The 26845-nt window shown below is 55.0% G+C and overlaps 1 protein-coding gene across 4 annotated transcripts in view; it reads left to right on the top strand.

Moving 5' to 3' along the window:
• Window positions 1-26705, top strand: part of ABCA3 (ATP binding cassette subfamily A member 3) — a 66846-nt gene extending 40141 nt beyond the window's left edge. For all 4 annotated transcript variants that reach the window (XM_074381760.1, XM_039478116.2, XM_039478115.2 and 1 more), the window contains 18 exons: window positions 134-289; window positions 550-760; window positions 2408-2558; window positions 6860-6958; window positions 11130-11316; window positions 12456-12759; window positions 13741-14011; window positions 15022-15226; window positions 15641-15860; window positions 16208-16366; window positions 17345-17517; window positions 19526-19654; window positions 19814-20008; window positions 23300-23487; window positions 23993-24163; window positions 24340-24530; window positions 24738-24811; window positions 25604-26705. In XM_074381760.1, the coding sequence (XP_074237861.1) occupies window positions 134-289; window positions 550-760; window positions 2408-2558; window positions 6860-6958; window positions 11130-11316; window positions 12456-12759; window positions 13741-14011; window positions 15022-15226; window positions 15641-15860; window positions 16208-16366; window positions 17345-17517; window positions 19526-19654; window positions 19814-20008; window positions 23300-23487; window positions 23993-24163; window positions 24340-24530; window positions 24738-24811; window positions 25604-25735 (3216 nt within the window). In that variant the 3' untranslated portion in view covers window positions 25736-26705. The remainder of the gene's footprint in view (window positions 1-133; window positions 290-549; window positions 761-2407; window positions 2559-6859; window positions 6959-11129; window positions 11317-12455; window positions 12760-13740; window positions 14012-15021; window positions 15227-15640; window positions 15861-16207; window positions 16367-17344; window positions 17518-19525; window positions 19655-19813; window positions 20009-23299; window positions 23488-23992; window positions 24164-24339; window positions 24531-24737; window positions 24812-25603) is intronic.
• Window positions 26706-26845: the final 140 nt, after the last annotated feature.

Genomic DNA, 26845 nt, shown 5'->3' with positions numbered 1-26845 from the left:
GGAGGGCAGGAGCCAGGGTTCTGAGTCCAGCCATATCAAGAGGAGGTTCCTCTCTCCAGGAGCTCACTGGCCGGGGCTGGCCTCTCGTCAGGAGCCCTGCATCTCCCATGTCCCATGTCCCATATCATTGCAGCTGAAGGGCCTGTCGCGCCAGAAATGCCCTGAAGAAGTCAAGCAGATGCTGCACACCCTCGGCCTGGAGGACAAGTGGAATTCACCGAGCCGCTTCCTGAGCGGGGGCATGAGGCGCAAGCTCTCCATCGGCATCGCGCTCATCGCAGGCTCCAAGGTGTGGCAGCGGGACTGGAGGCAGTGGGCTCCCCTCCTGCTTGGCCTAGGCTGGCCCTTCCACCATAGCCCAGGCATCTTGGCCCTTGACGCCCCAGACAAGGCCATCACCATCTTTGGAGGACTTGAGCTGGCTCCTCGAACTCCTTGACGGGGCCTCCCGCAAGGCCAGCCTTGGCCTGGGTGTGGTGCTCCCTGGGGCATGGCTCGCCCTGGGAGATGACTCTACCAGCCTCACGAAGCTGTGCCTTTCCCTTGCAGGTGCTGATGCTGGACGAGCCCACTTCGGGCATGGACGCCATCTCCAGGAGGGCCATCTGGGACCTTCTTCAGCAGCAGAAACGTGACCGCACCATCGTGCTGACCACCCACTTCATGGATGAGGCTGACCTGCTGGGAGATCGCATCGCCATCATGGCCAAGGGGGAGCTGCAGTGCTGCGGGTCCCCGCTGTTCCTCAAGCAGAAATACGGTGAGCGGGGCCAGGCCGCCACAGGGTCAGTGTCCTGGCTGCTGTGCCGAGGGGATGACTGTTGCCTTCATGAACGGCCCTGAGATCAGGCAGGGGTGGCCTTCTCTAGACCTCCTGTCTGTTGCCTCTGGGTGGAGAGCCCAGCTGGGCAGGGGGGCTTGTGAGAGGGAAGAGGCAGGGAATGGAGCTGAAAGTCTGTTTGGTTAGGATGCGGTTAAACCGTGACCAAAAGAACAGAGGCCAAGCCCAGGGCCACCAGGAGCAGCAGTGCCCTTGGAGAGGCCAACACATACACCAACATAGCAGCTCCTATGTGAGAGCAGCTCACGGTGTGGCCAGGGCCGGCGGGGTCTAGCGGGATCTGGACCCAGCCCTCTGACTGTGTGACTGTGGCTTCCCTCTCAAGGTCATCTCCTGGTCCAGCGTAATTGGGTATGCCAGCCTCCCCCACATTCCAACAGGGGCTGGAGCAAAGACACAGGAGCCCTCCTCCCCTTAGAACACCCTCCAAGTACATGCCCCTCCTCTGCTGGCTTCCCTGGGGCCAGCACGCAGGCAGCCCTGGTAACAGTGGTGACCCGTTGTGGTCGGCAGCAGGCTGGAGGGGATGGCCTATGTCCTGAGTGGCCACATGCTCAGCCAAGACAGACACTGGGGTTTTGTTACCAGAAGGGAGGAGAACAGGCCTTAGGGGGCAAGGAACTGTCTGCCACAACATTTGACAGTTTGACCAGCCAGTTCCTGCCCAGCTGCCCAGTTGGCAGAGCCATTGCTCTTCCTGGGCCCAGCATCCTTGTCTCTAAAGAGGACATTGGGTCAGGTGCAGTGGCTCACACCTGTAATCCCAGCACTTTGGGAAGCTGAGGCAGACGGATCACTTGAGGTTAGGAGTTCAAGACCAGCCTGTTAGGAGTTCAAGACCAGTCAGGAGTTTGAGACCAACCTGGCCAACATGGTAAAACCCTGTCTCTACTAAAAATACAAAAAATTAGCCTGGCGTTGTGGTGCACGCCTGCAATCCCAGCTACTCAGGAGGCTGAGGCAGAAAAATCACTTCAACCAAGAAGGCAGAAGTTACAGTGAGCCAAGATTGCACCACTGCCCTCCAGACTGGGTGGCAGAGCAAGACCCCATCTAAAAAAAAAAAAAGAAGACATGGAATCCCATCTTCTGCACAGTGACCCTGGGGAAGAGGTGAAATGCTGTCTCTGACAGTGCTGTGCAGTGTGGTCTCATAGCCAGTAGCTCTGGCTTCTGCTCCTGCTGACGATCTCTTCCTAGAGTCGTACCATAACCGTCAGTGTTAACCTCACAAGACAGAATCCCTCATGCGTGGGCTGTCGCTGCTGCTGATACCCTTTCCTGATGCTTATACAGTTAGGTGGAGACTCCACCTTCCAGCAGGTGCCCCTGACAGTGCTCAGCACCCCAGATCCCCAGCAGCTCTTCCCAGAGGGAGCAGAAGGCGAGACCCTCAGGACAGCTCTGGGAGCTCCGAAACGCATTCATTCTGCTTCAGCTGCCCACCTCTGGTTCTCTGGCCTCCTTCCCACCAGCCTGCCTGGTGTGAGCCCCAGAGACCCCCGTGTGAACATGAAGAGACCTGGGGGATCAGCCAGAGGGCTCACACGTGGCCCTGTATTCCAGGTGCTGGCTACCACATGACGCTGGTGAAGGAGCCACACTGCAACCCCGAAGGTATCTCCCAGCTGGTCCATCACCATGTCCCTAATGCCACGCTGGAGAGCAGCGCCGGGGCTGAGCTGTCCTTCATCCTTCCCAGAGAGAGCACTCACAGGTACGCCTCCCAGGGAGGCACGCACAAGTACATGCAGGTGCACCTCCCAGAGACGGTGCACAGAGGTACGCCTCCCAGGAGAACACACACAGGTACACACAGGCGCACCTCCCAGAGAGAGTGCACACAGGTACGAGTCCCAGGGAGAAAGCACACAGGTATGCCTCCCGTGGAGGGCATGCATAGGTTCACCTCCCCAAGGAGGGCATGTACAGGTACAGCTCCCAGGGAGGGCACACACAGGTATAGGTCCAAGATGGGATCCCCATGGGTCATGAGGGCTCTGTGCTCAGAGGCACCTGCCCTGCCCCTCTCTGGCCTGGCCAGTGGGCACTCTTAGATGCTCAGCCTGAGGACAGACAGCCCAGGTGAATCTGCTTGGCTGGGTCCTAGGTGCCAGGCCTGCTAGCCAGGAGAAACGTAAGTAGGACCTGGAAAGGAGAATCCCATATCCGACTTATCAAAGGGGCACTCAGTGCTTATATGGGGCTCACACTCCCCCTTTTGACACCAGGTTCAGCAACTGCTGCAGCTGTGATCAGAACTACTCCTGAAACTGAGAGTCTGTATTTGTACACAGGTGGTGAATTTGGTCTCAGTGTCAGAGCTTGAGACACGAGCACCCGCTCAGCACTCATGTACATGGCAAACCCAGCAAGGGGAGGGAAAGCCAGTTTTCTATGACAGTATCAGTCTGGATATTATCTGGGTAATATCAGTTCGTTGCAGTTTTCTCCAGTTCATTGTTTGTCTTTATCAGATTTTTTTTTCCATTGTACATTTATTTTATTTTATTTTTATTTATTTATTTTTTTTTAGACAGAGCCTGAGTCTGCCACCCAGTCTGGAGTGCAGTGGCACAATCTCAGCTCACTGCAACCTCCGCCTCCCGGGTTCAAGTGATTCTTCTGCCTCAGCCTCCCAAGTAGCTGGAACTATAGGTGCACGCCACCATACCCAGCTAATTTTTGTATTTACAGTAGAGACAGAGTTTCACCATGATGGCCAGATTGGTCTTAAACTCCTGACCTCAGGTGATCCACCTGCCTCAGTCTCCCAAAGTGCTGGGATCTCAGGCATGAGCCACCGTGCCTGGCCACATTTACATATTTTAAAGACAAAGTCTTGCTCTGTCACCCAGGCTGGAGTGCAATGGCACAATAATAACTCACTGCAGCCTTGAATTCCTGGGCTCAAGTGCCTCCTGAGTAGCTGGGACTACAGGTGTGCATCAACATGTCTGGCTAATTTTTTTATTTTTATTTTTAAAGATGGGTCTTGTTTTGTTGCCCAGGCTGATCCTGAACTCCTGGAGTTAAGTGATCCTTCTGCTGCAGCCTCCCGAAGTTCTGGGATTACAGGTGTGAGCCACTGCACCAAACCCAGGTTGTGCACTTAATGTGCCAATATCCTTTCTCTTGTGGTTTCTTCTGTTAATTCTGTTCTTAGAAAGTGTCTCCAGTCAGGCACAGTGGCTCACGCCTATAGTCCCAGCACTTTGGGAAGCCGAGGCAGATGGATCACAAGGTCAAGAGATCGAGACCATCCTGGTCAACAGGTAAAACCCCGTCTCTACTAAAAATACAAAAATTAGCTGGGCATGGTGGCACACACCTGTAGTCCCAACTACTCGGGAGGCTGAGGCAGGAGAATTGCTTGAACCCAGGAGGCAGAGGTTGTGGTGAGCTGAGATCGCGCCATTGCACTCCAGCCTGGGTAACAAGAGCAAAACTACGTCTCAAAAAAAAAAAAAAAAGAAAGTGTTTCCCAGCTGCATGCATTAGCTCATGCCTGTAATCCCAGCACTTTGGGAGGCAGAGGCAGAGGCAGACAGATCATGAGGTCAGGAGTTCGAGAGCAGCCTGACTAACATGGTGAAACTCCATCTCTACTAAAAATACAAAAATTAGCCGGGCGTGGTGGTGCATGCCTGGAGGCAGGAGACTCTCTTGAACCTGGGAGGCGGAGGCTGCAATGAGCCGAGATGATGCAACTGTACTCCAGCCTGGGCGACAGAGAGAGACTCTGTCTCAAAGAAAGAAAGAAAGAAAGGAAGTTTTCCTAACCCTCAACTAAATGATTAGTCACCAATATCTTTTGTTTCGTGGTTTCATGTGTGTGTTTGCTATCCGAGCAGCCTGACAGGCCAGAGTGTTCACAAGACCTTACGTGAGGCAGAAACAGGGCACAGTGGGATATGTGGGAAATTTCTGTCCCTTTCTCTCAATTTTTTTTTTTTTTTTTTTTTTTTTGAGACGGAGTTTCATTCTTGTTGACCAAGCTGGAATGCAATGGCACCATCTTGGCTCACTGCAAACTCTGTCTCCCAGGTTCAAGTGATTCTTCTGCCCCAGCCTCCTGTGTAGCTGGAATTATAAGCACCTGCCACCATGCCTGGCTAATTTTTGTATTTTTAGTAGAAACAGGGTTTCACTATGTTAGCCAGGATGGTCTTGAACTCCTGACCTAAGGTGATCTGCCCGCCTCAGCCTCCCAAAGTGCTGGGATTACAGGTGTGAACCACTGCACCTGGCCTTCTTCCTCTCAATTTTGCTGTGAACCTAAAACTGCTCTTAAAAACCTAAGTCTGGCTGGGGGCTGGGGCTTATGCCTGTCATCCCAGCACTTTGGGAGGCTGAGGTGGGTGAATCACCTGAGGTCAGGAATTCGAAACTAGCCTAACCAACGTGGTGAAACCCCATCTTTACTTAAAATACAAAAATTAGCCGAGTATGGCGGTGGGTGCCTGTAGTCCCAGCCACTCCAAATGCTGAGGCAGGAGAATCACTTGAACCCAGGAGCAGAGGTTGCAGTGGGCCAAGATCACACCCCTGCACCTCTGCACTCCAGCATGGGGGACATAGTGAGGCTCCTTCTCAAAAAAAAAGAAAGGAAAGAAAAGAAAACTAGAGAATCAAACCATATGAACCTAACTTTTAGCCAGGCATGGTGGCTCATGCCTGTAACCCCAGCACTTTCAGAAGCCAAGGCAGAAGGAGACCAGCTTGAGTAACATACTGAGACTCCGTCTCTACAAAAAAATTAAAAATTAGCCAGGTATGGTTGTGCACACCTGTAGCCCCAGCTACTCAGGAGGCTGAGGTGAGAGGATTGCTTGAGCCCAGGAGGTCAAGGTTTCAGTGAGCCAAGATTGTACCACCGCACTCCAACCTGAGTGACAGAGCAAGATCCTATCTCAAAAAAAAAAAAAAAAAAAGCATTTCTTTTTTTTTTTTTTTTTTTTTTTGAGACGGAGTTTCGCTCTTGTTACCCAGGCTGGAGTGCAATGACACGATCTCGGCTCACCGCAACCTCTGCCTCCAATTCTCCTGTCTCAGCCTCCTGAGTAGCTGGGATTACAGGCACGAGCCACCATGCCTAGCTAATTTTTTGTATTTTTAGTAGAGACAGGGTTTCACCTTGTTGACCAAGATGGTCTCGATCTCTTGACCTTGTGATCCACCTGCTTCAGCCTCCCAAAGTGCTGGGATTACAGGCTTGAGCCACCGCGCCGGCCCTGCATTTCAAAGAGTTAACCTCCTGTGGTCCCTCCCCACCCATTCTACAGTGGGGTGGGGGAGTGACTTTTTTTTTTTTTTTTTTTTTTTTTGGAGACAGAGTCTCACTGTTGCCTAGACTGGAGCACAGTGGTGCAATCTCAGCTCACTGAAACTTCCATCTCCCAGGTTCAAGCAATTATCCTGCCTCAGCCTCCCAAGTAACTGGGATTACAGGCACATGCCACCACACCCTGCTATTTTTTTTTTTTTTTTTTTTTTTTTGTATTCTAGTAGAGACAGGGTTTCACTGTGTTGCCCAGGCGGGTCTTGAACTCCTGAGCTCAGACAATCCGTCCACTTCAGCCTCCCAAAGTGCTAGGATTATAGGTGTGAGCCACTGCACTGCACCTGGCATCTTTTTTTCTTTTTTTTTTTTTTTTTTGAGATGGAGTTTCACTCTGCAACTCAGGCTAGAGTGGAGTGGTGCGATTTCAGCTCACTGCAGCCACCACCTCCTGGGTTCAAGTGATTCTCCTGCCTCTGCTATCCGAGTAGCTGTGACTACAGGCACCTGCCACCACACCTGGCTAATTTTTTCTTTTTTATTAGAGACAGGTTTCACCATGTTGATAAGACTGATATCAAACTCCTGACCTCAGTTGGTTTGCCTGCTTGAGCCTCCCAAAGTGCTGGGGTTACAGGCGTGAGCCACCACACTCAGCCAAATGGGGTAATGCTTTAGGAACAAATTATCTAGAAAGTCACTGAGAAGCAACTCATCATGCTGGGTCTGTTTTTCAGGTTTGAAGGTCTCTTTGCTAAACTGGAGAAGAAGCAGAAAGAGCTAGGCATTGCCAGCTTCGGGGCCTCCGTCACCACCATGGAGGAAGTCTTCCTTCGGTCAGTAAATGGGCGTTTCTGTCCACCTAGGACTGGGCTCAGCGCTTCAGAGGACTTTTTATTTTTGAGATGGATTTTCACTCTTGTTGCCCAGGAGCGAGTGCAGTGGTGCAACCTCTGGTTCAAGCGATTATCCTGCCTCAGCCTCCTGAGTAGCTGGGATTACAGGCATGTGCCACCGCACCCAGCTAGTTTTGTATTTTTAGTAGAGACAGGGTTTCTCCATATTGGTCAGGCTCATCTCGAACTCCCGACCTCAGGTGATATGCCCGCCTCGACCTCCCAAAGTGCTGGGATTACAAGGGTGAGCCACCACGCCCAGCCAAGGACTTTTAAAAAGTACAGCGATGAGCAGTTACGTCTGTTATGATCTCGAATGCCCATGTGAGGCTGGAGGAATAGCCCGGGGTGGGGCAGGGCAGTGGCCACCACCAGAGCCCCAAGTGCAGATTGTGACTGTCAGCAACACTGGTGTATGTGGGAAACGTAGCACAGGTGAGGGGCCTGCAGTGCCTTCAGTTGTGCCCAGCTCTTCCTGGTCTTAGATCATCCTCGGGGGATATCTGTGTCCTTAATTAAGATGGGAACTATCTCATCCAGACCCTCAGAACTGAATGGAGCTGGGTGCAGTGGCTCACGCCTGTCATCCCAACACTTTGGGAGGCCAAGGCAGGTGACTGCTTGAGCCCAGGAGATTGAGACCAGCCTGGTCAACATGGTGAAACCCCATATCTTTTTTTTTGAGACGGAATCTTGCTCTGTCGCCCAGGCTGGAGTGCAGTAGCATGATCTCAGCTCACTGCATCCTCCACCTCCCAGGTTCAAGCAATTCTCCTACTTTAGCCTCCTGAGTAGCTGGGATTACAGGCGGCCACCATTATGCCTGCCTAGTGTTTTTGTATTTTTAGCAGAGACGGTTTCACCATGTTGGCCAGGCTGGTCTGGAACTCCTGACCTCAGGTGATCTGCCTACCTCAGCTTCCCAAAGTGCTGGGATGACAGGCATGAGCCACCATGTCCAGCCGCCATCTCTACTAAAACTACAAAAATTAGCCGGGTATGGTGGCACACGCCTGTCATCTCAGCTACTTGGGAGGCTGAGGCACGAGAATCGCTTCAACCCAGCAAGTGGAGGTTGCCGAGATTGTGAGCCGAGATTGTGCCACTACACTCTAGCCTGGGCAATAGAGCAAGACTCCGTCTCAAAAAAAAAAAAAAAAAAAAAAAAAAAAAAATGGGCTGCAGGGGGAGCTTGGGGCAGTGAGCACATTTCTGTTTCTCAGGCATTTCTTGAACACTTATTTGGCAAATGCAATGCCAAGGACTAGAAATAAAAAAATAACGAGGCCAGGCACAGTGGCTCATACCCTTAATCCCAGCATCTTGGGAGGCCAGGGCAGGAGGATTTCTGGAGCCCAGGAGTGTGAGGCTACAGAGAGCTATGACTGTGCCACTGCACCCCAGCCTGTTGGACAGGGCAAAACCCTGTGTCAAAAAAAAAAAAAAAAAAAATGAGATAGGCTCTTCTCCTTGGGGAGCCCACAGCCTAGAGGAGGCAACAGAGTAGGTGATCATATGTGCATGATGTGTGGTGCGTGGTCTGGGGACATCTGTCCAGGGGACCATGTGTCCAGGAACAGACCCAGGGAGGGACAAACATGGCCAGGAACAAACCAGGCCGGGCGAGGAGGCGGAGGGAGGAGGGACCACCACTGACCTGTGTCCCACACAGGACTGAGCACTGAGTGGCTTTCTGTGAATCCTGGTTGAATGAAGGAAGTGTGAACATAGGAAAAAGGAACCTCGGGCTGCCCTGGAGTCAGCTGGTCCTGAGGGTGGGACCCAGGTTGCTCCAGCTGTGTCTCAGCAGCCACAGGGGCCCTTGTCTCTGTTTCTCAGGGTCTCGGGCCTCTCTGGCCCCATCTCATACTCAGCACATGGCCTACCTGTGACTCAGCTCCAGGCCCCGCACCTGACCCTGGCCTCTCTGAGCTCCTGGTCTCAAGAGAAGAATAATCAGAGGCTTTTCCTGACCTGTCTAGGACCTGGGGAGAGCTAGCCAGGCTGGTAGCAGCCCTGGAGCTTAGATGGTGGGCAGGAAGGTTTTTAATCAGAGGGAATACTAATGAGATGACAGCACTTGGTGTCTCTGACCAGATCATGGAGCATGAATGGGACTGGAAGAACCCAGTGAGGGAGAAGGGCTCTCAGTGGCCAGTGGAGCGAATACACAGGCCTCACGCTGCCCTGCACACAGGAGCAGGAAGCAGGTGGCCTGACAAGGTTGCTTAGCTGGCTTGGAGGCGCCTCCTGCCTGCTGCAGCTTAGTTGTGTTTCCTAATCGGTGGGGAGCTCTAGGGTGTGTATGTGTACCTGCGTACATTTAAATAATAGCTCCATTGAGATGTAATTCACATAATGTTAAAAAATCACCTCTTCGGCCAGGCATGGTGGCTCACGCCTATAATCCCAACACTTTGGGAGGCTGAGGTGGGGTGGATGGATCACTTGAGGTCAGGAGTTCAAGACCAGCCTGGCCAACATGGTGAAACCCTGTGTCTACTAAAAATAGAAAAATTAGCTGTGCATGGTGGCGGGCACCTGTAATCCAAGCTACTCGGGGGGCTGAGGCAGGAGAATTTCTTGAACCCGGGAGGCGAAGGCTGCAGTAAGCCAGGATCACACCACTGCACTCCAGCCTGGGCAACAGAGCGAGACTTCCTCAAAAAAAAAAAAAAAAAATCACCTCCTCTCCATGTGCAGTATTCACACAGTTTTACAACCATCACCACAGTCCATTTTCAAACATTTTTATCACTGCCCCTGCCAAAGAACTTCACGCCCTCACACAGTCACTCCCCACCAGTGCCTAGAAGCCACCAGTCTGCTTTCTGACTCTATGGATTTGCCTATTCTGAATATTTCCTAGAAAGAGAATGAAGCACACATGTTGTGACCTCTGCACCTTGCTTCTTTCACTCAGCAGCACGTTTCCAGGCCCATCCCGGGTGTAGCAGGTGTCAGTACTTCCTTTTCACGGCTGAGTAATATTCCATAGGAATAGCTCACACTTGGCTTATTCATCTGTCATTTGAGGCACATGAGGGTTGTTTCCGCTTTTTGGCCATTGTGAATAAAGCTGCTGTGAACATTTTGTGTTTGAGTTTTTGGACCTATGCTCTTGTTTCTCTGGGTACGTATTTAGGAGTGGGTCATCTGGTCACTGTGTCTCATGTCACTCCTTTTGTGACAAGTGTCTAAGAAGGCTGCTGTCAGAAGCACCAACACAGAAGAATGTCATTGGCTCATTCCCTTCTTCATGCATTCATTTGCTCTTTAATTCATTTCTTCATCTATTCATCTATTCATCTGTCCACTCAGGACTATCTAGGGAACAGCCTCTGCCCAGCCAAGCAACTTCCAGGGAAGGGACTACCAGACAGGGCCCCTGCGTCTAAGAACCTTCCAGTCTCACAGGGAGACTCACCAGAGAGCCAGCATTTGCAAGAAGGGCACGATGGGGCAGTCCTGTGAAAGCATGGACCCTACGCATCTCCCACAGCAGGCATCAAGTGGTCACAGGCATCAGAGCAGCACCTACATGGCCCAACACCAGGCACCCACCACAGAACCTGTCACTATCCCCCGCCTGCCTTCCCCATCTGTCCCTGTCATGCCCACTCCAGGCTCGTCCCTCCTGGAGGCCAGTCATCTGCCTCCTGATCTCTTGGCAGGGAGCATTCCTGACCCTCACCCTCCTGTGATCCAGGCTGTCTGTGCCACATCTGCCCAGGGCCGTTGTGGTATGCTGAGCCCCTCCTGTCCCTCTGGAATGCCCTGGTTATGCATGCTGGCTCTGGTCAGTCTCCCTGGGACAATGGGGGTCCTCAGAAGCCCTGGTTATGGATGCTGGCTCTGGGTGGTCTCCCTGTGAGAATGGGGGTCTTTGTGGGCAGGGTTTCTGTCGGGCTGTCTCTCTTCTCTAGGCCTGGCTTGGCTGCATCCAGATGGTGTTCCAGAGATACCTATGAGCGAGGGAACACATAAGCAGATGCATGAGTGAGCCAAGGACTCCAGTTCACTGCTCCCCTCAGTGCCTCTGACCACAGCCCTGCCCTCCACCCACCCTGGGGAGCTGGGTCCTGACTGGCGCCTGTGTGTGTCGGTGCAGGGTCGGGAAGCTAGTGGACAGCAGCATGGACATCCAGGCCATCCAGCTCCCTGCCCTGCAGTACCAGCACGAGAGGCGTGCCAGCGACTGGGCTGTGGACAGCAACCTCTGCGGGGCCATGGACCCCACTGACGGCATTGGTGCCCTCATCGAGGAGGAGCGCACCACTGTCACGCTCAACACTGGGGTGAGTGTCTTGGCAGGCGGGTGGGCAGCAGGGGAAGGGCAGTGATCCCAAACGCTTCGTGTGAGCCAATGCAGAGGAGAGACTGTGAGTTGGGAAATGGGGTCTGGGAGGTCAGCACACCGGCCAGAGGGTGGGCAACAGCTCACATCACATGGGTTGGCAAGGAGAAGGGATGTGGAGCATTTGAATGGAGCAACTGGAATTCTTCATGTTCTACCTTGAGCACAGCGCTTTGCTCACCAGGAGCTTTCCCGGTGCCCAGCTTTGTGTTGTCGAAGCTTTCCAGCAGCTGATGATGGGTAGGGGTTTGCTGCTCCCATTTCACAGATAGGAAAGCAAGGCCTGGGCCAAAGTCAAATGTGGCAGAATGACAGCTCAGTCTGATTCCCAGTCAGCCTGAGCTCAAAGCCCTGTTGCTGTCTGCCTCGGCAGACCAGGAAAGGAGGAAGCTTGAGACAGTCAGGGTGGTGGGAAGGCTCGGCCATCTTTTCCTGTCACCTGTGTGGTGGTGTCTCCGTGCAGCAGCAGGAGAGCAGGGGATGGCAGCTGGTCCTCTACTGTCTTGAGACAATGAAACAGTGTCTAGGCTGGGCACAGTGTTTCACACCTGTTATCCCAGCACATTGGGAAGCCAAGGCAGGCAGATCACTTGAGGTCAGGAATTTGAGATCAGCCTGACCAACATGGCAAAACCCCATCTCTACCAAAAATACAAAAATTAGTCAGGCGTGGTGGCACGCACCTGTAATCCCAGCTATTCGGGAGGCTGAGGCAAGAGACTCGCTTAAACCAGGAAGCCGAGGCTGCAGTGAGCCAAGATCACGCCACTGCCCTCCACCCCAGGTGACAGAGTGACCCTGTCTCAAAAATAGTGTCTGCCTTGCCTACATGGCCACTGTGAGACTCCAGACACCAACGTGCAGGCCCATTGGAGACCTGCAGAGTCTGCACAGGCAAGCCTGCCATGTGGTGCACTAAGCTCCTCCCACGCCCATTTCAATGCCCTGGAGTGTATGGTGCAACCTCAGCTCCAGGGACCCAGGCTGGCACCACACAGGGCAGCACCTGCCGTAGGTGGGTGGGGGTCAGGCGCTGGCTCCCAAATGGTGTCGGTGTCACCTGCGTCCTCTCTGCCACAGCTCACCCTGCACTGCCAGCAGTTCTGGGCCATGTTCCTGAAGAAGGCTGCATACAGCTGGCGTGAGTGGAAGATGGTGGCGGCCCAGGTCCTGGTGCCCGTGACCTGCGTCACCCTGGCCCTCCTTGCCATCAACTATTCCTCAGAGCTGTTCGATGACCCCATGCTGAGGCTGACCCTGGGCGAGTATGGCAGAACCGTCGTGCCCTTCTCGATTCCTGGGACATCCCGGTTGGGTCAGCAGCTATCAGAGCATCTGAAAGACTCACTGCAGGCTGAGGAACAGGAGCCCCGGGAAGTGCTCGGTAAGGGGCGTCCCGGGAGTTGGGGGCGAGTCATGTGGCCAGAGTTCCGCTTCCTGACTGCAGGAGCATCAACATCTGGGGAAGATGGTTCTTGGCTGTTCCGCCTGCAGCCCTGACTTTGCCCCACTGCGTCATGACCATCAGACATGCCCAAAACATTGTCGATGTCCCTGGGTGGCAGATCTTGGCACTGTGTCGGGGAAGCGCCCTAGGGATGCCTGAGACACAGGTACAGCGCTGGGGCCAGGTTCTGTCAGGTGCCCCTTTTTACTGAAGCTGTGTCAGGATCATACCTGTGTCAGGCAAAATACAGAAGCATAATGACTTCACAATACCTTTGCTTTGTGACAGTGTTGGCCACAGTGTGCAGTGGCTCACACCTGCTATGCCAGCACTTTGGGAAGCTGAGGTGCGGATCACTTGAGGACACGAGTTTGAGACCCGTCTGGCCAATGTGGCAAAACTCTGTCTCTACTAAAATACAAAAATTAGCTGGGCTTGGCGGTGGGCGCCTGCAATTGCAGCTACTCTGGAGGCTGAGACAGGAGAATCGCTTGAACTGGGAGGTAGAGGCTGCAGTCAGCTGAAATCAAGCCATGCACTCCAGCCTGGGCAACAGAGCAAGACTTTGTCTAAAAAAAAAAAAAAAAAAAAAAAAAAAAAAAAAGCCTTGGTAGTCACAGTTGGATATGGCCCCAGGCTCAGAACAGGAACTGTGTTCTGATTAATGGAACCTGCTGGAAGGTCTTCTCATTTTGCAGCTCCCTTCCCGGTTCCTGACCAGTATTCGAGGTTCCGCATACTGAATAATGACAAAACCTTGGCAGAAATTAGGCTCTTCTTAGGAGGAGGGCGACGCGGCAGCAGCTTGGAGGATGCTGGCACCACTGCATTGGGTCCCTGATTAGCCACGCGCAGACAGTGGCGGCTGCCTGTGTGTTGTCTCCTCCTGTGTCGCCTGACTCTGCCATTGCTCCCCAGGTGACCTGGAGGAGTTCTTGATCTTCAGGGCCTCTGTGGAGGGGGGCGGCTTTAATGAGCGGTGCCTCGTGGCAGTGTCCTTCAGAGACGTGGGAGAGCGCACAGTCACCGCCTTATTCAACAACCAGGCGTACCACTCCCCGGCCACCGCCCTGGCCGTCGTGGACAACCTTCTGTTCAAGCTGCTGTGCGGGCCTCATGCCTCCATCGTGGTCTCTAACTTCCCCCAGCCCCGGAGTGCCCTGCAGGCCGCCAAGGACCAGTTCAACGAGTATGTGTGCTGCCCGTCCAGCCTGGCCATACCCCCCAGGATCAACTGCCCTGGGCACTGCCACAGGCCCATAGACAGAGCATTGTGTCTGTCTTCCCAAAGCCCCTGGGTCTGGTGGGGGACCCCTGCCATGTCCCTCCACTGTCCACAACCCCCACTCCCTGTGACAGCAGATCAGCTGTGGGCCGTCCCATGCACTGCGGTTCTTACAGGGACCCCTGAGGGCTCGGCAGGCAGCCCTGCCTTCTCCTCCCATATCCACCTGGCTCCTGCTGGCCACTGTCCTTGCTCCGCGCTGCTCTTTCCTGTGGTGTGATGCAGTGTGGCCGTGCCCCAAGCTGGTGCTCACTGGCAAGGACTCAGGTGGCTGCATGTCAGGAGCCTGTCATGCCATTGTGTGGGCTAGGCTGCCCCCATCCCAGCCACAGAGCCCCAGAGCTCCAGGGAGCACCCAGAGGAGGCCAAAAATTCTGTTAATTTCAGATTCACCACTCCTCCTCAGGGCAGTGTGGTCTCCACTCGCATTCCAGGCTAGGCCTAGTCCCGGAGATGTCCGTGTCCCAGCTTCTGGCTCCATCCCTGCCCCCAAAGCAGAAAAGCAGCGGCCCTCGATCTGCTGCTCTCCTTACTGTAAAGTCAGGATCTTAAAATGACTCACAGAGGCCGGGAGAGGCTTTGCCTTTGCCATACTCCAGGAGGAGGAGGCAGGGCTCAGGGCCTCCACACCTGGGCAGGGTTGCCACCAGGCAGCGGTGAGGCTGAGTGTTGGGCGCGGGTGATGAGTGAGAGCCACACTGCCATCGCCATCATCACACAGGAAGTTTAGAGGAACCGTCCTCCGGGGGGCAGGTTTTCCCGGTGCAGAGCCGTGGCGCTCGTGCTCTCCCATAAGCCCCTTTGGTGGCTGGGCTGCTGCCCTGCATGCCTTAGGCGGTCATAACTGAGACCCCAACCTTTCCTACCACCCAGATGTGCTATGCCCTGTCCCTGACCTTCCCTGTCCCCTGCAGGGGCCGGAAGGGATTTGACATTGCCCTCAACCTGCTCTTCGCCATGGCATTCTTGGCCAGCACGTTCTCCATCCTGGCAGTCAGCGAGAGGGCCGTGCAGGCCAAGCATGTGCAGTTTGTGAGCGGAGTCCACGTGGCCACTTTCTGGCTCTCCGCTCTGCTGTGGGACCTCATCTCCTTCCTCATCCCCAGTCTGCTGCTGCTGGTGAGCACAGAGGGTGCTGGATCCATTCCCCTGCAGACCACAGGGTGCTTGCTCTGGGGACCCCTGTGCAGAACCAGAACTAGCCAGGAGCCTAGGCTGGCAGCTCAGCCTGACTCCAGGAGGATGGCTGGAATACCCCGGCGGCTGCCACCTCGCCCCCTCCCTGCATCCCAGCCTCTGCCCTCCACGCATGGTTACAGCTCCTGGCGCAAGGGGATAAGGGGAAACCGGGGCAGAGTGGGCCCTGGGGCTGAAGCCACCATGGGGGGACAGACACGGCCCGTGGGGCTGATGGGCATGTGCTGGCTGACTGGAAGGGGTCTGAGGACCTCTAAATGCTCCTCTCACCCCCGTCCCTACTGTGAGCCGCTCGCAGCTTGGCGTGCACGGCAGTGCCTCCCTATGCCGTCGCAGGTGGTGTTCAAGGCATTCGATGTGCGTGCCTTCACGCGGGATGGCCACATGGCCGACACTCTGCTGCTGCTCCTGCTTTACGGCTGGGCCATCATCCCTCTCATGTACCTGATGAACTTCTTCTTCTCCGGTGCGGCCACCGCCTACACAAGGCTAACCATCTTCAACATCCTGTCGGGCATCGCCACCTTCCTGATGGTCACCATCATGCGCATCCCAGGTGGGTGCCTGGAGACTACCCCCAACCCCCATGGCCACCCTGGGGGTTGGAGCCACTCTGCCGAGACAGGGACGCACCAGCCACAGCCAAGGCAGGACTCAAGCACTGGGCCCAGCTCATGCTCACCAGCCCCTCTGCCCCAGCTGGCCCTGCTTGGCCAGCCACAGCTGGTGGGCAGGCATCAGCAGGGTCCTTGCCCTATGCAGAGCCAGCAGGGGCATCCCCGGGAGGTACCCCCTCACTCTGCATAGCACGGTGAAGGCCCTGTGCCTGCCCTGACCAGGCCTGTCGTGGAGGTGGGTATGGTGTGCCTCCAAGTATGGACTGATCTTGCCTTCTTACCACAGCTGTAAAACTGGAAGAACTTTCCAAAACCCTGGATCATGTGTTCCTGGTGCTGCCCAACCACTGTCTGGGGATGGCAGTCAGCAGCTTCTACGAGAACTACGAGACGCGGAGGTACTGCACCTCTTCCGAGGTTGCTGCCCACTACTGCAAGAAATACAGTGAGTGTCCCAGCCCCTCTTCCAGTTCCAACCATCAGCAGCCCCCGCATCCTCAGGACGTGGTCACTGCAGAGGGGCCTCCGAGGGCAGGGGCTCCTCTGTGTCTGAGTGGCCTGGGCTGGCACATTCCTCTGCAAGGAGCTGCCCTGCCTCCCATGATGCCACTTCACGTCTGCTCGCTCCTGGGCCCTGTGCCTGAGCTCCCACGCTCCCTTCTGCCTCAGTGTCTGGCCGTCTGTAAAAAGGAACCACAGACCAGGGTTTCACAGCAGAAGTGAATCCCCCATGGCTCGGGGGAGGACGCTTCCTGCCTCTTCCAGCTCCTGGTGGCTCCAGGCATCCTGGACTCCTGGCCGCAGCCTCCTCCTGGACTGATCTCTGTTTCCGTCCTGGCATGGCAGCCCCTGTCTCTGTCTCAAATCTCCTTCTGCCTTTCTCTTGAAAGAACACTTACTCTTGGGTTTCAGGCCCACCTAATCCAGTGTTTCACCTTAAGATCTTACTCATCACATCTTCAGAGACCCTGTTTCTAAGCAAGATCACAACCCAGGTTCAGGGGGACAGGACTTGGACCTGTCCTGTGGGGCCTGTCAGCCCCTCACTCACCTCTGCTTGTACTGGTCTCTGTCCTGGCCAGGAGAAAGCTCTGGGTTCCCACAGACCCTTTGCTTCTCAGGCAGGCCCTTCCTACCCTGGGCCTGCTGCGTCGCTTATGGGATTGCATTGAATTGTTACATGCCTGGCCCCTCTCTGAGCCACAGTGTATTGAGAGGCAACCATGACCTACTCACCTTCACAATTCAGCACGGTCCCCGACTCAGGGACGCAGGGCTATGAACGGGTATCCAGGGTTCCCCCATGGAGGGGACCCTGTTGCAGGTGCCTTGAGCACCTTGGGGAGGGGAGTGGGGGCTGGGAATCTGGGAGGGGAAGTGGGTGCGCCAGGCCTCGGAGCACAGTGACTCCCTCGCCCGGCAGACATCGCGTACCAGGAGAACTTCTATGCCTGGAGTGCTCCAGGGGTCGGCAGGTTCGTGGCCTCCATGGCCACCTCAGGATGCGCCTACCTCCTCCTGCTCTTCCTCATCGAGATCAACCTGCTGCAGAGACTCAGGGGCATCCTCTGCGTCTTCCGGAGGAGGCGGACACTGGTGAGTGGCTCCAGGAGCCTGGGACGCTGGCAGGATATTCCCCATCCCTTGGCTTGGGCCCAGCATGACCCAGGGCAGCCTCCACCTCCCTCTCCACCAGGTAGCTCCTGCAGCAGGCAGCCTCCCACTGTGTGGCCTCAGCATCGGCCAGCACTCACAGCCAGGACAGGGCATAGCCCTTGCCACTCATGAGGACTGTCGAGTTCTGAGCCCCTGCCAAGGAGTCAGCCCAGGGACCCAGGGCCATCCTTCTAAGCAGAGGTGGTGCTCAGGGACACCCAGTTCCCAGAGAAGGGGGATGTGGGGACAAGGGGTCCTCCACGTGTTTATTGAAAATATTCGTTTTTTTCAGGTCTCTGTCCCCTCCCTCAAACAAACAAAACCAAACCTGTTGACGATACATTGCACATACAGCTTAGCCGAGGGGGAATTTGCTTTTTTAAAACAGTCAGACTTTTCTAAAAAGGGATCTCTCTCCATGTGCTAAAATCTTTGGCCAGGGATGGTGGCTCACACCTGTAATCCTAGCACTTCAGAAGGCCCAGGTGGGCAGATTACCTGAGGCCAGGAGATCAAGACCAGCCTAGTCAACATAGTGAGACCCTGTCTCTTCTTTTTTTTTTTTTTTTTTGAGACGGAGTTTTGCTCGTTACCCAGGCTGGAGTGCAATGGCGCCTTCTCGGCTCACTGCAACCTCCGCCTCCTGGGTTCAGGCAATTCTCCTGCCTCAGCCTCCTGAGTAGCTGGGATTACAGGCACGCGCCACCATGCCCAGCTGATTTTTTGTATTTTTAGTAGAGACGGGGTTTCACCATATTGACCAGGATGGTCTCGATCTCTTGACCTCGTGATCCAACCGCCTCGGCCTCCCAAAGTGCTGGGATTACAGGCTTGAGCCACTGTGCCCGGCCGACCCTGTCTCTTCTAAAAAGTTTTAAAAATTAGCCGGGAATGATGGTACACACCTGTAGTCCCAGCTACTAGGGAGGCTGAGGCAGGAGGCTTAAGCCTGGGAGGTCCAGGCTGTAGTAAGCTATCATTGCACCACCGCATTCCAGTGGGTGACAGAGCAAGACCCCATCTCTAAATTTGAAGACAAAAATCTTACTTTAAGGCTGCGCATGGTGGCTCACGCCTATAATCCAAGCACTTTGGGAGGCTGAGGTGGATGGATCACCAAAGGTCAGGAGTTTGAGACCAGCCTGGCCAACATAGTGAAACCCCATCTCTACTAAAAATACAAAAATTATCCAGGCATGGTTGTGCACACCTGTAATCCCAGCTGCTACTTGGGAGGATGAGGCAGGAGAATGACTTGAACCTGGGAGGCTGAGGTTGCAGTGAGCCAAGATCACAGCACTGCACTGCAGCCTGGATGACAGTGAGACTCTATCTCAAAAAAAAATTAAAATTGTTTAAAAATCTTATTTTAGGCCAGGCATGGTGGCTCACGCTTGTAATCCCAGCACTTTTTGGGAGGCCAAGGCAGGTGGATCACCTGAGGTTGGGAGTTCAAGACCAGTCTGACCAACATGGAGAAACCCCATCTCCACTAAAAATACAAAAATAGCTGGGCATGGTGGCACATGCCTGTAATCCCAGGTACTCGGAAGCTGAGGCAGGAGAATCACTTGAACCGAGGAGGCGGAGGTTGTGGTGAGCCGAGATTGCACCATTGCACTCCAGCCTGGGCAATGAGCAAAACCGCATCTCAAAAAAAAAATATTTTATATTCCGCAGCAGAGATTTAGGATTTTTCTCCATGAGTCCCACACAGTTCTTTTTCCTGTGATAGTTTATGTCTCCTGAATGCTAGTTTAGCCCAGTAAGACCACGGTGTCTTCTGGTAAAAGGTCTGAGTCACACCTGTGGGGCCCGAGATGGAGACAAGAAGCCTTGGAGGCCTTAGTCCCACCAGACCTCCCACAACCACCCCCGCCTCTCCCTTCTCCATAGAAGCCGCCTTGCGACTGAGTTCATGCATGTGGTCTTTGTCTTGGTCAATCAGACAGAATTGTACACTCGGATGCCTGTGCTTCCTGAGGACCAAGATGTGGCGGATGAGAGGACCCGCATCCTGGCCCCCAGTTCGGACTCCCTGCTCCACACACCTCTGATTATCAAGGAGCTCTCCAAGGTACCTTTGGGATTTGGGATGGGGTCCTTCCCTCCAGGTGTCTACCTGACTGTCCCTGGGGTCCGACCCTGTTCCTGAAAGTTCGCAGGGCTTAGGCTCAGGCAGCTCTGCTCTGCGTCCAAGCCTCCACATTCCTTGTTCTCTGCTGGGTGCCTGCAGGTGTACGAGCAGCGGGTGCCCCTCCTGGCCGTGGACAGGATCTCCCTCGCGGTGCAGAAAGGGGAATGCTTTGGCCTTCTGGGCTTCAACGGAGCTGGGAAGACCACGACTTTCAAAATGCTGACTGGGGAGGAGAGCCTCACTTCTGGGGATGCCTTTGTCGGAGGTCACAGCATCAGCTCTGATGTTGGGAAGGTGGGTGCTGCCAGGGAGGCTCCAAAGGGGTGAGGCAGGCATGGCTGGAGGGGGCACGCTGGAGGCAGGGACGGAGGGATGCTGTCCCCAAACAGCTGCTGCATCTGTGGCTGGCAGCGGGCCCAGCACATGCCTGCGGACAGCGAGACAAGGTAACGAGCTAAGCTAAGCTTTGCCAGAACTAGGCAGGTGATGGGAGGGGAGAGAGACAGGTGCCAACATTCATGAGCCCAGAGAGAGGCATTCAGCAGTGACAGCCACCTTGTGCAGAGGACATTCTGTGTCCAGGCAGCTCAGGTGTGGGTTTAGAGGCCTTGCTGAGTGAAGGACCCGAAGGTCCGGGGCCTGCTCCCAGGTTTCCCACGTCGAGCTGAACCCCACCAGCTCCCCTGCAGAAGAAGGAAGACCAGAGGCAGCCCTCCTGCACTGCTGTGCGGGGCCTGCATGGGAGGTTGAGTGTGCTAAGCAAAGCAGGGAAATGGAAGGCAGAGCCTGAACCTGAGAAGCGGCGGTGGAGTCCCCTCCTGAGCTCCCGGCAGGGGGTCCTGGACAGCGGAGGCCCGGGGCCAAAGCACACGCAGGCCCTCTCTGGAGGAAAGCCTCATCCTAGGCTGCAGCCTCCCCCATAGCGTGTTCCAGGGCTTAGAGGTGATGCACAGCAAACAGAGGAGTCGGCACCATGGCTGGAAGCCACAGACACAGGCCCCATGGGGCACACACAGGCATTAGATCCGTAGCACCAGGCCAGATTATAAAAGTTTATGAAATCACTGTGTCTACCAAAATCCATGATGCCATTAAAAATCTATGCAAGGTGCCAGGCACGGTGGCTCACAGCTGTAATCCCAGCACTTTGGGAGGCCAAGGCAGGTGGATCACAAGGTCAGGAGTTTGAGACCAGCCTGGCCAACATGGTGAAATCCCATCTCTACTAAACATACTAAAGTTAGCTGGGTGTGGTGGTGCATGCCTGTAGTCCTAGCTACTTGGGAGGCTGAGACAGGAGAATCACTTGAATCCAGGAGGCCCAGGTTACAGTGAGCCAAGATTGCGCCACTGCACTCCAGCCTGGTGACAGAGTGAGACTCTCTGTCTCAAAGAAAAAAAAAAAGTCTATGCAAGGGAGAGAAAACCGTATGTGATCTAGCAATGGAGGAAAGGGTGAGAAGCCCCCAGTACATGTAATCCCAAGTTCCAGAATGAAAAGAGAGAGAATGATGGGGGGTAGTAGCCAAAAATGTATTGGCTAAGACTTTTCCCAAATTCATTAAAAACAGATTCTGAGCTGGGTGCTGTGGCTCATGCCTGTAATCCCAGCATTGGAAGGCCAAGGCAGGAAGATCACTTGAGATCTGGAGTTCAAGACCAGCCTGGCCAACATAACGAAATGCTGTCTCTACCAAAGAAATATACAAAAATTAGCCAGGCGTGGTGGCACATGTCTATAATCCCAGCTACTTGGGAGCCTGAGGCACGAGAATCACTTAAACCCAGGAGGCAGAGGACGCGGTGAGCCGAGATTGTGCCACTGCACTCCAGCCTGGGTGACAGAGTGAGACTCTGTCTCAAAAAAAGAAAAAGAAAAAAAGATTTTAGAAGCCTGAGGACCCCAAGGAAAGAAGGTAAAGAAAAAGAAATCCAGTCTCTGGATTCCACAAACCCAGGCACTCCTGCCCCCCACCAGCTGCTGAAGGTGGCTAAGCAGACAGCAGCAGGCATATCCTAGTTCTGCTGGGCATGGTCACTCGCACAGAGAACAGCGCTGCACCATCTTACCAAGCAGCGCCTACCCCAGAGGTGCTGCCCACAAATCTCTCTTCTTAGAAGAAGAAAGGGTCCTAGCACATGAGATGTCCCAGGCATGAGCAAGTGGGCAGCCAGCTCTGAGTTTGCCTCTATGTAAAGTTTGTGTAGTAGTCATGGCATGTACCACCTAACCCCATGGCTGCCTGTCCTGGACCAGGCTCTGGGAGCAGCTTTGGGAGCCTCTCTGCAGCCACATCCTTCCTGTTCCAAGAGCTTCCACTGTAAGCCGCCACCAGGGCCTGTGCACAGCTCCAGCACCTCCCCTGTACCGAGACCAGCTTGATCGTGAAAACCCCAACCCAGGTGATGCTGAAGGAACTAAGAAACAGACACGGCCGGGCGCGGTGGCTCAAGCCTGTAATCCCAGCACTTTGGGAGGCCGAGGCAGGTGGATCATGAGGTCAAGAGATCGAGACCATCCTGGTCAACATGGTGAAACCCTGTCTCTACTAAAAATACAACACATTAGCTGGGCATGGTGGCGCGTGCCTGTAATCCCAGCTACTCAGGAGGCTGAGGCAGGAGAATTGCCTGAACCCAGGAGGCGGAGGTTGCGGGTGAGCCGAGATCGTGCCATTGCACTCCAGCCTGGGTAACAAGAGTGAAACTCCGTCTCAAAAAAAAAAAAAAAAAAAAAGAAACAGACACAAGGATAGACTGCAGAGTGGGCTCAGGGGGCTAACACTATTCTGAGCTGAGAGCCCAGAGCAGACCCTGACCCACATATTTATTCTTTGTGAACTGTGTTTTTTCACAGAATAAAGATAAACTAAGCAGGCAGATAGTGCCTGTTCACAACTAATTAAAGATAAACTAGAGGGGCCGGGCGCGGTGGCTCAAGCCTGTAATCCCAGCACTTTGGGAGGCCGAGGCGGGTGGATCACGAGGTCAAGAGATCAAGACCATCCTGGTCAACATGGTGAAACCCTGTCTCTACTAAAAATACAACACATTAGCTGGGCATGGTGGCACGTGCCTGGAGTCCCAGCTACTCGGGAGGCTGAAGCAGGAGAATTGCCTGAACCCAGTGGGTGGAGGTTGCGGTGAGCCGAGATCGCGCCATTGCACTCCAGCCTGGGTAACAAGAGCGGAACTCCGTCTCAAAAAAAAAAAAGATAAACTAGAAAGCATTCTTTACGAGGGAGCAATGGGGGCTAAGTCACACATCCTGTGTTTAAAGAACTGGTTTAACTAGGTGCATGACCTATATGTACTGTCTACTATTTTAGAATGCACTGAGCAGTTTTCTGCCTGGGGACGGCTCGGCATTTCTTGCTGTTATTCTCAGTAAACAGTATAATCCATCACACAGGTCAAGACCTGTCCCCATCACCCCTACCTACCCACACACACACACCAACACACGTTGGCAGGGACCACAGACAGGCACAGAGGTGGGCACCTCAAGGGTAGTCCCTGTGGTCCTCTGGAGGAAAGAGGCTCCCCTCTGACCCACTTCCCTCCCCGGCTTTGCTCTGACCCCAGGTGCGGCAGCGAATCGGCTATTGCCCGCAGTTTGATGCCTTGCTGGACCACATGACTGGCCGAGAGATGCTGGTCATGTATGCTCGGCTCCGGGGCATCCCTGAGCGCCACATCGGGGCCTGCGTGGAGAACACTCTGCGGGGCCTGCTGCTGGAGCCACATGCCAACAAACTGGTCAGGACGTACAGGTGCACCCCCCGAGCCTGGCCCCTGCGACCAGAGGAGCCCTGGCCCTTCTCAGACTAGATTCACAGTCAGGGTCCCCGTAGCATAGAGCTGGGAGTGACCACACAGGTCAGTGGCCAGAGCTCCTGCTTCTGGCTCCAGGATGGAGCTGGGATTTGGTGTGGTGATCCAGGTAGTTCCACGTAGGAGAGAGACTGCCCTGACAGCTCCTGTCACCTAGGGACAAAGCCAGCAGCAAGAGATGCCAGGGTCCCTAACAGGCCTTTCCCAGGTGTGGGCAGATGTGCTGTGTGGGTGTGTGCACCAGGCCCCTAGGCATAGCCTTCTCTGAGGCCTCCAGCTCTATGCAATGGGCTCTCCAGATGCACACAGCTCCTTCCTCTTCACTAGGGCTGTTCTGCGATTGCTGGGTGTGGGCCTCTGCAGGGACATGGGCCTCGACTGGGATACGGGAGCCAATGCTAACTCTCAGCCTTATTCCCCCACCTGGTACCCGCCTGCCCCCAGCGGTGGTAACAAGCGGAAGCTGAGCACTGGCATCGCCCTGATTGGAGAGCCTGCCGTCATCTTCCTGGACGAGCCATCCACTGGCATGGACCCCGTGGCCCGACGCCTGCTCTGGGACACTGTGGCACGAGCCCGCGAGTCCGGCAAGGCCATCGTCATCACCTCCCACAGGTAGAGCCTGGGTCTGTGGGTCACTGGAAGTTTCAGAACTGAGTGGGCTGTGGAGGAGCCAGGTGGCCACACTCTGATCATGGGTATCAGGAAGGGCCTGATCAGGAGACCAGTGCCTTCCTGTCTGCACGAGCCTTTGGCTCCCAGCCCTGTCTCAGGCCCCACCCTCTTTCCAGCATGGAGGAGTGTGAGGCCCTGTGCACCCGGCTGGCCATCATGGTGCAGGGGCAGTTCAAGTGCCTGGGCAGCCCCCAGCACCTCAAAAGCAAGTTCGGCAGCGGCTACTCCCTGCGGGCCAAGGTCCGGAGCGAAGGGCAGCAGGAGGCGCTGGAGGAGTTCAAGGCCTTTGTGGACCTGACCTTTCCAGGTGTGTCCCAGCCCTGGCAGCCCCACACTGGGTGGGCCCTGGGCCCCTGTCTAGACCTCTCCCATCTGCTGTGAGACGTGTCTGTGCCTCAGCCCTGCCATGTCCCATCTCCCCGATCCCTGGGACAAGGATCGCAGTGCCGAGCACCCAGGCACCCTCCCTGATCCTCCAGCCCAGCCCTCACAGCCACGCCATCTCTCCTTGCAGGCAGTGTCCTGGAAGATGAGCACCAAGGCATGGTCCATTACCACCTGCCAGGCCAAAACCTCAGCTGGGCGAAGGTGAGGCAGTCCCTGGGGCCCCAGTGGGTGCTTGTGGGGTTAAGCAACATCCCCCCGGGGTCTCTCCGTCTGTGGCAATTCCAGGCTCTTTCGACACAGGAGTTACCTTCTATTTCTCCTCTAACATTCACCCTGATGCCTGCTGGTTTGGGGGGTTTATATCCAAAATATCAGTGGCAAAAGGAATTCAGTGTAAAACAGGAAACGAGCCCGGATGGTGGCTCATGCCATAAACCCATCACTTTGGGAGGCCAAGGTGGGAGAATCCTTTAATCCTGAGAGTTCTAGACCAGCTTGGGCAACATAGACCATGTCTCTACAAAATTTTAAAAATTAGCCAGTATCATGGTTGGTGCATGCTTGTAGTCCCAGCTACTTGGGAGGCTAAGGTGGGAGGATAGCTTGAGCCTGGGAGTTCAGGATTGCAGCGAGCTATGATTGTGCCACTGCACTCCAGCCTGGGCTACAGAGCAAGACTCTGTCTCTAAAAAAATAAAATATAGAAAAAGAAAACAAAGAAACTGACTCAGAAAGGGAACATCACTGGTTCAAAGTTGTACTCTGAGCTGGGAGCAGCGCCAGGAGGAGGCTGGGCCCCATTCCTGCTGGCTCATGCATAGCCAGCTTCCTCTCCTTGCAAGCACAGTGACCTTGCAGGGCTGACCTCTCTGGGGCTGGGCGGTGGTAGGATTGTGGGGGTCTCACCAGTCCCTATTGCCTGGGGACTCCCAGGTCCCTCAGAGGAGCCTGGGCCCTGGCCTGTCCTACCAGTGACTTTTCTGCTCCCCAAAGGTTTTTGGTATTCTGGAGAAAGCCAAGGAAAAATACAGCGTGGATGACTACTCCGTGAGCCAGATCTCTCTGGAGCAAGTCTTCCTGAGCTTCGCCCACCTGCAGCCGTCCGCCACGGAGGAGGGGCGATGAGGGTCGCGGCTGCCTCGCCGCCAGGCAGGGACGGGACAGGCGAGCAGGACCCAGCGTGCATCCTCTCCCTCCAAGTTTATCTCATCCTTTATTTTTAATCACTTTTTTCTATGATGGATATGGAAAAAATCAAGGCAGTATGCACAGAATGGACGAGGGCAGCTGGGCCTTCATGTCCGGGGTGAGCATGTGCATCTCCACGTCTGAAGGCAGACCCTGGAGTCCACCTTCCCAGAGGTGGAGCGGGCCAAGCAGTCTCTGGGGCAAGCTCTGGGGTCTCTGGGTGGAGTCTGAAGGCAGACCCAGGAGTCCACCTTCCCAGAACTGGAGCGGGCCGGGCAGTCTTTGAGGCGAGTTCTGGGGTCTCTGGGTGGAGCCTGAAGGCAGACCCTGGAGTCCACCTTCCCAGAACTGGAGCGGGCCGGGCAGTCTGTGCAGGCAAGCTCCGTGGTCTCTGGGTGGAGAGCTGTCCCAGGAAGGGCCGTAGCTGGGCTAGGGGTTTGAGTTTCTCCAGGCACTCCCTGGAGAGAGGACCCAGTGATTTGTCCACGTTTACACGTGACACTAATCTCCCCTGGGGAGGAAGCGGGAAGCCAGCTAGGATGAACTGAAGCGCAGCCCCGCAGCTGCTAGGAATGGACTATGCACATCACCATCGGTGGAGGGAAGCTGCTGTGCTTAGGTGCTGGGTCCTTAGCGTCCAGTGCAGCCTGGGCCTCCTGGAGGTGCTGCTCCTTAGGGCATGGTGGCCACGGCGGAGCTGGGCATCGTCCCACAGCATCTCCTAGAAGCAGCCAGCACAGGAGGGAAGGTGGCCAGGCTCGAAGCACAGTCTCTGTTCCCAGCACTGCACCCTCAGGAAGTCGCCTGCCCCGGGACAGGCAGGGACCACCCCAAGGGCTGGGTGGCTGTCACAAGGACACAGTGAACACATTGTGACCATCCAGAAAATAAAGGCTGAGGAGACACAGTCATGGTCTGTGAGTCACACACAAGAGGGGGCATGGGGCTCAATCGCTTCACCTACAATCTAGACACGAGGCTCTCCTTTCACATTTTAAGCACACAAATGTGGGATGTCGTTTCTCCCAGAATGGAGCACATGCAGAG

This window comes from Saimiri boliviensis, chromosome 12 (genome assembly GCF_048565385.1).
Source record: "Saimiri boliviensis isolate mSaiBol1 chromosome 12, mSaiBol1.pri, whole genome shotgun sequence".
Classification (NCBI taxonomy): Eukaryota; Metazoa; Chordata; class Mammalia; order Primates; family Cebidae; genus Saimiri; species Saimiri boliviensis.
This window is presented reverse-complemented; position numbering and strand designations above follow the sequence as displayed.